This window comes from Panulirus ornatus, chromosome 38 (genome assembly GCF_036320965.1).
Source record: "Panulirus ornatus isolate Po-2019 chromosome 38, ASM3632096v1, whole genome shotgun sequence".
Classification (NCBI taxonomy): Eukaryota; Metazoa; Arthropoda; class Malacostraca; order Decapoda; family Palinuridae; genus Panulirus; species Panulirus ornatus.
This window is the reverse complement of record NC_092261.1, coordinates 6,739,499-6,752,237: the sequence shown is the minus strand read 5'-3', so window position 1 is coordinate 6,752,237 and position 12,739 is coordinate 6,739,499. Positions and strand designations below refer to the sequence as shown.

At 36.7% G+C, this 12,739-nt stretch overlaps 1 protein-coding gene across 11 annotated transcripts in view; it reads right to left on the bottom strand.

Moving 5' to 3' along the window:
* LOC139760854 (uncharacterized) overlaps positions 1–12,739 on the bottom strand; it is a 206,610-nt gene that overhangs the window by 25,012 nt on the left and 168,859 nt on the right. For 9 of the 11 annotated variants that reach the window (XM_071684550.1, XM_071684559.1, XM_071684555.1 and 6 more), the window contains 4 exons: positions 11,442–11,516; positions 5,148–5,316; positions 2,943–3,127; positions 1,311–1,471 (listed from right to left, as the gene is read on the bottom strand). In XM_071684550.1, the coding sequence (XP_071540651.1) occupies positions 1,311–1,471; positions 2,943–3,127; positions 5,148–5,316; positions 11,442–11,516 (590 nt within the window). The remainder of the gene's footprint in view (positions 1–1,310; positions 1,472–2,942; positions 3,128–5,147; positions 5,317–11,441; positions 11,517–12,739) is intronic. The other 2 variants (XM_071684553.1, XM_071684558.1) reach the window with 1 other exon arrangement.

Below are 12,739 nucleotides of genomic sequence, written 5' to 3'. Positions count from 1 at the left end.
CATGCATTGCAGTCACTGACAGACCCTCATGTAGGGTGCACATAAGCCAGATATCTTGGGTGTGGTGTGATTTACATACACAATAATATAATATTTTTAAATAAAAGACAAAATTTGCAGAATCTATTCTTTCTTAAAGAAAATAAAATGTTTTTCATTCAATACCGAATAAAATTTTGTCCTGTGTATTGAAGAAAATAAATAAATAATTCCATTCTTTTTCATACTTATTTGCCATTTCCTGCATTAGCAAGGTAGCATCAAGAACAGAGATGGAGCTTTAAAGGAATAAATCCTCACTTGACCCCTTTCTCTATTCCTTGTTTTGGAAAAGTAAAAACTGGAGGGGAATATTTCCAGCAACCCACTCACACCCTTTTTAGTCACTTTCTACAACATGAAGGGAATACGTGGGCAGTATTCTTTCTCCCCTATCCCCAGGGATAAATTTAATATATAAGCAAAAATTAGGCATATGTAAAAAATACGTAAACTACATCGAAAGAGTTCCTTTTCCTTGACTGATTTTCATTCTCTTCTATTCTTTCCTACTCAATCCTATGCATCTAAATTGCTCTTGCATTCACTTCTTATCCTTACTCCTCTTATTACCAAGTGCATAAGCACTGACAATAAGACAATGACTGCAATCCACTTTCATTCTCAACTAAATCAGTCTAGAACTCACTTCCTTACACACTTTAACAAATCCCTTCAACTCTACTTCAGCATAAATATCACCCCTCCTTTGCTCTTGCTGTCACACAAATCTCAGAGTTTACCCTCGGACTGTTCCAAAATCTTTTTTCCCCTTCCCCTTTTGTTTAGTTCACTCAGAGCCAAAATATCCTGGTTCCTCTTCACAAACATATTACCTATCTCTTCTTTCTCAACTTGGTTACATCTATGCACTTTCAAACACCCTAGCCTGAGCATTCATAGAGTATGATCACTCTTCTTTCTAAGAAAAAATATATAAACTTGACTAAAATATTTCTAAAACATTACAACTTTATTTCCAAACCCCTTTTGCTTCTCCCATCTCAGTGTGGTACATTAAGAGGAAACAAATACCAGCCCCACAACACATGCCCATTCTCTAGCTGTCAGATACTGTATAAGTTACAAATCATGCACATAAAAACACCATTTCCCTGCAGCATGATCAATCACACAAATGCATCAGTCCCACTATCCTGGTGAAATTCATTCATACCAACACTTTTAATGATAATACATAAAGCACATAATAACATTAGTATCCTACTGTCATAAAACAACTGTCATTGACCTGAGAACATCATCTTCACCTGTATTTTGTCCCGCTGGTCATCAGCACGGGCACGTTGAAGCTGGTTTTCCAATTCATCGATTGTAGCCTCCCTTGACCTAATCTCATCCTCCATGCTTTCCAACCTCGCTCGTAATGATGCCACCTCTTTGACTAGCTCTTCTGATTCACCCATACCTACTAAAAGACCATTAACTTCACAAAAATGGAACTAAGAATTATATATAAATTTTAAGAAAATAACGTTTAATAATAAAGACATAACACATCAGTATCACATAAGATTTGACAAAATTATCTGGACATGAGATGTTCCTGCTTCTCCCACCTTAGCAAGGTAATGTCAGGAACAAATGAGCAATGGTCTTACATGCACACATCCACTCCATCTGTCATGTATAACCAGAGTCTATCGCCCACAAAAGAGCCCTACAGACTATTCCATTACATGCCTTGACTGCTTTATGTGCCCTGGTTCAGCATCACCCAATCTACGATCGCAATAAACAACAATGATGACATCATATTTCACTTCTTGATGGCGTCTCTTCCTACTCACATAAATGCCTTACTCTCCTGGTAAAAACTCGCTCCATCAAATACTTTCCATTTACCTCAAAATTTCCTTCCACAACACTTCTCTGTCAACCACATCATAAACTTTCTTCAGGACTTTATATGCCATATACAATTCAATCTCTTTCTCCAACTATTTTCACAAATCTTTTTAAAGCAAACACCTAGTCTGAACATCCCTGATGTCATACTGCCCCTCCCCAGTAAGGTGTTCTAAGCATGCCACCACCCTCTCAGTCACCACTCTCCAAGTACTGGATGAACCTAGAATAGAGGAGTAGTTGCAGAAAAAACGGCATTATACATCAAGCAAGAGTGCAAGGGGACAAGATAAGGCAGTCAAGCAAAAATCATTTGTAAACATATTGGGCACCACACCCGACTACCATGGCAAAATCTAATTGTAGGTACTTCAAGGGAGGTAGGTATCCTGTACCAGTTTTACTTAAGAGACTTTTGCCACTGTAATTCAAACGTTTACTTTTGCTTCCCCTTTCCCTTAGAGAGGGATAACAGACACGCATTTGCCAGTCCTAAGCTACCTCAATTTGAGGCTAACATTTTGAATAGCCCGACTAATCAATCAACAAAATTGTCACTCCACTTCCTGAAAAACTGCAATCCCAGCCACTCCTGCTGCTTTGCAAAACTTTGTCTTACCTCTCTTTTCACTATATCATTTGCCAAGATTCTTTCACTCTGCATGCCACCTTAGCCTAAGAACACACTATTAACAGTATCTTAAATGCACTCTCTCTCATTCTTCCTTAAACCAGAACTGTACGTCCTGTTCTTCGGTACCATACTTCCACTTCCCAAAATGTACACTTAAAATTTTGGGCATATAAAATGGTTGAGCCAATTACTGTAACATTATATGAATAGCTTCCATAATTGTCTATGAATCTGTCTTTAGTACATTTAATACTGTGGTACTGATTGAACTTGGTTGCATATGAAATAATCCTAAAAGATGGATGGAAGAAAGATGTGTGGTTATATGATGCACTTGTCTACAGTATCTATCCAAATATCATCAATGCACATCACTTCATAAAAAATCTTACTGACTTACTTCGTCCTCCAGCATCTAATTCATGGATACGAGTCTTCATACGATTATTTTCTTCTTTATACGTCTGAAGCTGTTTCTTCCATTCCTCAACATTTGCAGTGGATTCCTGTAGCGCTGATGTTAGCCGTGCATTTGTTGTCTTTAATGAATTTAATTCAATCTCCCACTTTTTGGCATTGGCTGAGCTGTAAAACAGACATCATAATAAGGTAATAATGTATATATAGACATGAAGGGGAGGGGGTTGTTATTACATGTGTGGCGAGGTGGCGATGGGAATAAATAAGGGCAGACAGTATGAATTATGTACATGTGTATATATGTATATGTCTGTGTGTGTATATATATGTGTACATTGAGATGTATAGGTATGTATATTTGCGTGTGTGGACGTGTATGTATATACATGTGTATGTGGGTGGGTTGGGCCATTCTTTCGTATGTTTCCTTGCGCTACCTCGCTAATGCGGGAGACAGTGACAAAGCAAAATAAATATGAATAAATAAAATGGATTATTGAATCCCATGTAGGTAAAGACTGAAGTGGGTTTGGAAAAGGATGAGAATGTGTAGATAACAATTCTGCAATTATAGACGATGTAGAATAGGATCAAAATAAAACGAAGGAAATGTAAGCAGCATTAATCGGTTTAGAAATGATGCATGATGAAGTGCACAGGAATGACTTTAGCAAAGTTCTAATTCCATAAGGTATACATGGAAGTCTTCTGAATCCAGTCAAGAGCCTCAAAGGGAAGTAATGAATGGCAAAAAAGGGTGGTCTTAAGTAAACAATATATGAAAGTATGTCAGGGCTGAGCAAGGTCACCTTAACTGTTTGACATTCTTATGGACTGTGTATATGCAATGAGTTAGGTCAGTTGATACTGGTGGACTGCTAAATCACAATGAAGTAGGATAACTGACATATGCTAATGGTGCTTTGCTGTTTGCTGAATCACAGAAGTTGGAGAGAATTGGAGGTTGGTTTGACAATGGATGAAGGGAGACACTGAAAGTGAACTATAGTGTAAGTAATACTTTTATTTATGAAGAACACCAGATCTTACAGTGCAACTACAGTTTGAATGGTAAACTACTGAAAACTGGATGAGCTTAGGTTCTTTATGCCTAACTTCTTTTCCTACTTTAATGAGTTTGCTTTGGGAACAAGTGAAAAACAGCCTCATTTGTACAAATCCACTATCAGGTACCGATGAATGATTCACTGAAACTAGATCCTAATATCCATAACTAAGTCCCATAAAATTCCGTGATTTACCCCAAATGCTTATCATGTCCGGGTTCAGTCCAGGGACAGTACATCACCCTAAAGTACCAAGGTGATCCGACTCACTCTATCCTATGCGTGTCTCTCTCTTGCCTAAATGTTCAGGTCCCAATATCTTTGAGCTTTCTTCACGCCATCCTTCTCTCTCTTCCTCTCGGCCTCTTCTTTCCCTTGGTTTCTCCACGGTCCTTTAAGTCAATCTTTCTTTTCTTTGCTGATGGATGGCACAAGAAACCTGCACTGGAATCTCATCCTCTATATTGGTGGTAATCTTGAATACACTGGATAATGGATTTTGGGAGTTTTCAGTTCTTAAGTCTGATTTTTCATTCTCAACCTCACAACCCACTTTTATTCCAGCCTGTGTAATTTCTGATTCTTATGTTTTAGGTTTCCATTTTCTTTACAGACCCAGCCAGGGTTTCTGATGACTGAACAAGCACACAAGAAACATAATTGGTTAGTAAAGAACTTGTAGTTATATCTGAGCTGGGAACCCCATATGTCACATGCATATCTAAGGATAACTTTGATTAATAATTCCACTATAATGTCTCAGTCTCACTTCTGATGAAGGACTGCAATCATGATCAGTGGACAAGCAAACTCTAAAGACTGTGGGGTAAAATTAACTAAAAGAGTTAAAATGGTACCTCCTAGAAGTGGGCTCAAGAAAGCAAGACCTGGAAGATATAAACTAAAATACACTACTACCCTCTTTTATTTTCCCAGTTTATTATACAAGTTAAAGCATCAGTTACTTCTCTATATTTTCTCTTAAAATACATCCTAAGACTCATCTCCTTAAAGAGCCTGAAGTAAAGCATAGAACACCAGTTTATTAGTCTGGGAATGTCAATATAATTCGTTACTCTGTGAAATTCATAAAATACACAGAAAATGCAGTCACAAACCTTTGAGCTAGAGCAAGTTTAAGACGGTCATTCTCATATTTGAGCTGCATCTGAGTATCTACATTACTTCCAGCGCCTGTAGTTCCTACTTTATCACTCCCACCTCCTCCGCCGCCGCCTCCTCCCCCTCCTTGCTTGTGCTTTGGGCTTTCTCCTGCTGGCTGGAGTCCTGTATGTAATATTCAAGCATCAGAATGCCACATTCCATCAAATAATGAAATACAAAATGCAAACATTTCAATGGAAAAGCAGAGAAAATATGATGTCCTGTGTCTTCTATATAATGTAATCTACTGTGATAAGAGAATACGTTTTACAATGTGTGTACATGTACTCACATATGGTTTAGTGCAGTGGTTGTAGGAAGAGGTCCAGGCAGTGACCTACAGCTTATGAAGCCTATTATGTACAAGTAAAAGGAGGGAGTAGAATATGAATGGGCCCCTGACTGGTATACACATTAGATATTCAGTATGAGACTGCCAAATCTTGAGAATTTAAATGGGTTTGGGAGTGGATGCTTCCCAGTTTCAAACAGAATGAAGGTGTGTTCCAACTTGAGTGAATCAAGATCTTTACTCTCTTTTATCTGTCTCCTATCAAGAAGACCCAATTTGTAAGAGTGTGTATGGATAACACTGTTAAGTGAACAAATGTAGTAAGTTACTAAATAAAAGTGTAGCTTGCTAAAGGGAAGTAATGTTTTTATTTTTAATGTAAATGAAAGGCATCATTTTGGCAGGTGAACAAGTACATTCACCTCATGTTGTAGGATACTTTACTGTAGCAAGCTTCATTACTACTAGTACTAATATTACTTTGGGGAATAATCTAAAACCTCTAACCCTGCTTGAACCAGAAACAGCAGGTACAGACTCAGTTATGGGAATGTACCAGTCTAAACCAGTTTTGAAAAGAAGAAAAAAAATCTTACCATGACAACATCAGGGAGAAAATGTCTGGGGACATTAGGGGAACTTGTGAAGAGGGAAGATCTGAGGAAAAAAGAACTAGAGCTCAAATTAAGAACACTAATGAAGCATTTCAAGGATCATGAAGGAAATAAGGAGATAAAAGAGGAACAGAAACACAGTTTAGCAGAGGGGGTTCAAGATATCTCAAACCAGAGGATAGAAGATGAAACCATTAAAAAGCAAATGATGTGTCTCCTCTTGATGTACTAGGGGTTGTGCAATAAAGAGGACAAATCTATTGACAATACTAGTCAAAGACAAAAATACACACTGAATCTACTGCAATAATACTGAAATCTGTTCAGGTACAGAAGAAGGACTAACATACATACAGACACAGATGAAAGTGGAGGGCAGGGAACATCAGAAGGAGCACATTTAAGAGAACAACAAAGCTGGAAGAGTGATGGAGAGGAAAACAGACCTGGGGTGACATAAAGAGGTACACAGGAAACTGAGCATATTGGTTGAAAGAAAAATAAGCACTGTTGGAGATGAAGTAGTCATGAAGGTATATGGGCTAGTCAGTTGAAGGTTTAGAAAAGTACAGAGAATAAAGGACCATTGCTCATTAGCTAAAAGGGAAATCATAAAGTTAGATACATAGAGGGTGACATTACCAAACAGAAGGGATCTAGCTGAAAAGTTGGTGCCATCAAAATTAGAAAGATCAGTACAACAGGAAGTTGTTGGACATATTTTTCTTTTTGAGGGGGGGCCTCAAAAGATATAACTATCTATCTATATTTTTTCTTCCATTACACCAATACATTAACATACATCAATGATTGCATAGGGAAACAATATGGTTATATATTTTGGAAGAACATTTATAAAGCATTTTTCTTATGGTAGATATGTTTCCCATTACCAAATTTTTTTCGTTAAGGGAAGCTACCTTCTGAGAATGGAATGTAAATGGCTGCTGTACGACAGCAAAGAGTATAATGTCAAAGGCCAACAATCATTATGAACATCTGAATGAAACATCTGAAGTGGGAGTTTCAAATCACAGGATCCATGTGTGTACCAGCCAGAGTTAAAATAAAAAGAAAACTACATTTACCAGTCACAATGACAGGTTATATTTTCATCAATTCACCATTTGATTCATCACTAAGGTCTCCTTCCAAACTGCAGTTTTTACCATACAAAACAATTCCTTTGTACCTTATTAGAAGTTGCACCCTATCAGAAGTCAATTCCCCTGGCATATTCATCTAAAATATGTCTACATACAAAACAATTCCTTTGAACCTTATTAGAAGTTGCACCCTATCAGAAGTCAATTCCCCTGGCATCTTTATCTAAAATGTCTACATACAAAACAATTCCTTTGTACCTTATTTGAAGTTGCACCCTATCAGAAGTCAATTCCCCTGGCATCTTTATCTAAAATATGTCTAGTCTGACCAGTTTTCTCACTGGATCTAACTCTTCTGTAGTCTACCTCTTTAAAGATTCTTTGAAATGCAAAAATTCCAAAATTCACAGGTCTGCAAAATTCAGTTCAGAATAACCATCATGTTTTTCTCACTTTCTCTGGGTCAGCTTGGGTTGCTCTCACCCCTTTGGTTCAAAATATTCAATCTTAAAAAAACTCAATATACAACTAATGAAATGACAAGGTAAACTGTTTTTCTTACAGTTTTTGTACATAGTTCTCTTCAGTAGGTTCTTACTTAATGCAAAATTGGTAATTATCTACATGAGAGAAAACAGGTGAAACAGATGGACATCCTAACTCCTACCAACTGATAATGATGGTGATCCACTTCAAAGCAACTAAACGATATTCAGTAAAATTATAAAGCATATTGCATTTTTCATATATTTTTCTACACAATTATCTTCAGAGGGTTCTTACCTTAAGAATAGAATTACTAATCATCTAAATATCTAGAAAAATAAAACAAAGCAGACTGGGTGAGGGGGAAAAAAAAGTAAGCCGAAAGTAGCTAAAATACACCAGAATAATAAAGTGCATGTTATTGACATTGTCAAAGTTGTCCTCAAATAAGCTAGTAGAACAACGTTTCATATAAGATTTGATAAGAGAAAGTATCTGAAAAAAAGCCTAATTAATGCATTCTATTCCTCTCACCAGAATGATCTTACCAGTACACTTCCATTGGTAGCTTATGTTCTCTTATACTCATTTTTTTTAAATATATAGAAAACTAAGTGGATAACAACCTACCTCAATGAACATATGTCAAATGAAAACTTTCCAAGTTGCAGAACACTGCATAACCTGCCTAAGACTTAGAAAATTTCATTAATCTACTGAAGGAAACAGTAATCCTGAAAGAAGATTCAGGCTTTCAGTTCACAGCATAACTATATGTATAATGTATGACAGTATTACTGAGATAAGAATTAAGCTCATCGTGCCTGAGTCTCTGAACCCAAACTCATCGTCTACGGTCTCTGAAAGTCATATTCGTCATCCAAGCATACAGGTAAATTTTTCCAAAGCAGAAAATTCAGGATGATGATCCAAGGCACAAAAACACTGAAAATTTTCTGGCTTCTTGCAAATGCCAAGTTGAGCAAGCACTGGCTATAAGCCTACACATTAATTCAAATTATAACCTTGAGATAATCATGTATTAACTGTAATAATGAAAGTTACACTGTCACTTACTACAATAAATCATTATCAACTTAAACTGCAATGTACTTTGATAGCTAATCCTATCAAGCTCCAACTGCTGCATCTTCCATGATCTGGCAATGATGCATGCAGCTTGCCTAAAGACTTTAAAATATATCATCCCTGTAATACAAAGTACATAAAATTTCAAAAGCTTCATTATATCTAAAGTAATTATACCATGCTTAATAGTAAAGTATACATTAATAATGATCAAGCACTTACTCAACCTTATGAAACCCTTTCATGATGCAACTGATTTTTTTCTTTATCTCTTCCTTTGTGAAAAAACAAAATTATTTCTTTTTATTTGTAAAATGGTGCAAAAAACTATATGAGCCATTATTTTTCTTATAAACAGACACTTAATTGTTTCTAGTCTAGAGAAATCACATTATTTATCAGACTAGCCAATCCAATCCTAAGTATATAAAAAGTTTCATTACTTTTAATTCATATGACTAAGTGTATTAATTGTTAAACATTCCTAATTTATGTAAAACACATTATTTACTGAACTGGCCAATCCTAAGTACAGACAGTGTAGTGGGGAAGCTGCAGTGGGCACCACAGACATGGTGAGGTTCTAAAAAAGGTGCCTGACTACCCAATGTAATTACTACTGGGTTACTGAGGCTTCCTGGCTGCTCCAATTACTTATCCTTTGTTTGGGAAACCATCTAAGGCCAGCCAATAAAGTACAAAGAATTCAAACTGCAGCAGAAAATTAACCCTTTGACATCTCTAGATGGACATTTATGCAAGCTGAGTGATGCTTATATAAAGATATTTACTTTTCTTTCACGCCTCAATTTCAGAGCCACACCCTGATGGATGAAGTGGAAGTGCACAATAATTTCTCCACAGAGCCAGTCATTCTCCAGCCATACTAATGACAGATACAGTTTCCAGTTTTCTAAGGAAATTTAGTGGCTTTTACCTAGATCTCCAGAGCCAATCAGATGATTCTGAATTATTTGACAATCAAGATTTGTCTTTTGGTCAAGTGGAAAGTGATTTTATGGAAGGACCCTTCCTGTATTGAAAGTTTATGAAGATGAGGCAGGAGAAGATTTTGTAATGAAAGTGGAGGCAGTGTTGCCATACTCATCTGATTTTGACAACACAGCATCTGAGTGGTTTGACCGGTAATTCTCCACACTTGTGTAAGTTTTGCTTTTGTGAAAAAATTATCAATTAATCACAATGATTTTAACAAGACTCATTATGTAAGATAAAACAATATGAGTTATAAATTTTCCTGTGTAAGATAAAAGATAAAGCAAGGCAGTGGCATCTCATCTGACACTCTAGCCTTACTCCTGTACTTTTTTTGCATGTGCTGAAACATTTATAAAATTACAAATTTTCAGAGTAAAAATAGTGGGTGAAATAAACATCTAAGTTGACATGAATATCTCTAAAACTGTAAGGGGTTCAATATACTTTTCAAACAATTTGAAAATCATGAATTTTGAGAGTTGAAGAGGAAATCTTAGTGAAAAATTAAAGAGCTAAGACTGTTTAGTGATATTCACAGCACCCTATAACAACAGACTGACATCAATAGCACCAAAGGAGTAAATAGAGGCATCGACTCTACGGCTGCTTTGCCTGAAGCAATAACCAGCATATGCTAATAAAGTTTTCTTCTCAGCAAAACTTGATAAGAGGCATTTCTTTTGCTAGGCAAAGAAAATCCACAATTTTCATGTATACTTGCAGGCTGCAAATAACAGGCTATCCCATTCATATTTCAATAAAGCACTTGAAGATGTCAAGCCCTATGCCTCCATCTCTATAACCTTGTGAGATATGAATACTAAAGCAATATTCACCATTATGTAAGACAACTGTATATTCCCAACCAACACCCATGGTGATACTGATGTGCACCATAAAAGAAATTCATGAGGTTATCCAGCATAAATGGAACCATACAGAAGGCTGAGAGAGCAAAAACTTGCAAGCCTTCAAAAATCACACTTCCAGTTTAAAAGGCTAACTCAAGTATGGACCATATTGTGCCCTTCAAACTTCTGTAAGGGCTTTAATTTCAGACTGATAAAAAACTATATCAAGGTTCTGTGGACCAGAGGTAATCTTGACAGCATACAAATTTATAAAAACTTCTATCTTTTCACTATTCTCATCACCTTAATAAAAAGAAGACTGTAAAAGCAACAATTGTGCTAAAGCATGCATATATCAGTCACCTGAAAAGCCTGCAAATCCTGGTATCACTCTGAAGCCTCTAAACTTTGAGGACTTAAAAAGGTAAAGCTAAAACAGAATGTGGGACAATAAAACCTCAGAAACTCACAACCAGTGAACTCACTTAAGACTTTTCTTGACTGGCTATGACTGATGCTAATCTTCCTTTGCAAGATTTCAATGCTTTCCTTCAAAAAGTCACTTATGACATGAAAAACCAAAGGATTTGTAGTCTGGGCAAATAAGTGAACCGCAACCCTTCATCCAACTGAAAAACTAAGCATCCACTGTTGCAACAGTGGGCTTCCGCATAGGTGACTAGTGCATTCTAAGGGTGGACAGGTCTGCTGAAGGTCCAGTTGGCCTGCTACCTGGAGCAAAATGAATTACCAACCGGAGGTGGGAAGTTAACAATGGAAATGTTACTCCTGATTGAAGGATTCTACTCACTCAGTCCTTGGCTGATGAGCTCCATGTCGCTGGTCATTTCAGGAGGGGGATGCCATTGTTTGCTAGCTTGACTTCCTGTTGATGGATGTCTACAATGCTTTATTCAGACAAGTCATGAAAACGTCTCTAAAATTTGTTGTAAACAAGCAAAAATACATGCACACAAACATACACATGAATGCATATTTCTCTGTGTTGCTCTCTCTCTCTCTCTCTCTCTCTCTCTCTCTCTCTCTCTCTCTCTCTCTCTCTCTCTCTCTCTCCCTCTCTCTCTCTCTCTCTCTCTCTCTCTCTCTAATGGAAATAGATGATTTCAAACAGAATGAAGCAAGAGATGGTGTAAGCATTATAAACAATTTAACTTTCTACTCATGAAAAATATATTGGAAAGAAGCCAATACTAGAGAAGCAAATACAAAGTGGAACAAAGTTCTAAACAGCAGTAATGGTAATGCATGAACAAATACAGCAGATTTAATGAACGTATATATCAAATGATTACAAGCTTAGTGCCACATTAAAGGAATTTGATAATATAAAGAGAAAGATACCAACTGATGGAGATTAATGGAAGACCTGATGAAGAGAAATGAGGAAAAAGCCTGGATGTGGATAGGGAGCTGTGGTTTCAGTGCATTGCACATGACAGCTAGAGACTGAGTTTGAACGCAAGTGACCTTTTGTCCGTTTTCCTGGCGCTACCTTGCTGAAGCAGGGGGTAGCGATGCTGTTTCCTGTGGTGATGGGTAGCACCAGGAATGGATGAAGTCAAGCAAGTATGAATATGTTCAAGCGTATGTATGTATTTGTCTATCTATATGCATGTATATGTTGATATGTATATGAATGTATATGTGCATGTATGGGCACATATGTATATATATATATTTATATATATACAGGGTGTTAAAAAATGATAGGTACAAAATTTGACAGTAGACAGGGACACCCAAAGCAAACACTTTTTCAAGAATACCAAAAATTGCAAAACTAGTTAGTTTTCGAGATACTGAGCTTTAAAGTTTTAACTTGACACCTATTCACAAGCATTTTCGTTTCTAACAGATGATATAGTGAAAAATGAAACAAATATTGTGTAAACAGATGTATTCTCAATCACAATCTACAACAGCTGTTCGAAGTGTCTGCCTTCTGCTTCAATGCAGACCTGACACCTCCTCTGAAAGGACTGATGGACACGAGACAACATTCTTGGATCTTATGCAATGATTTCTTGATTAGACAAATGTGCCATGTTGTCACCACGACGGGCAACGGTGAACTAATTCATAAACATC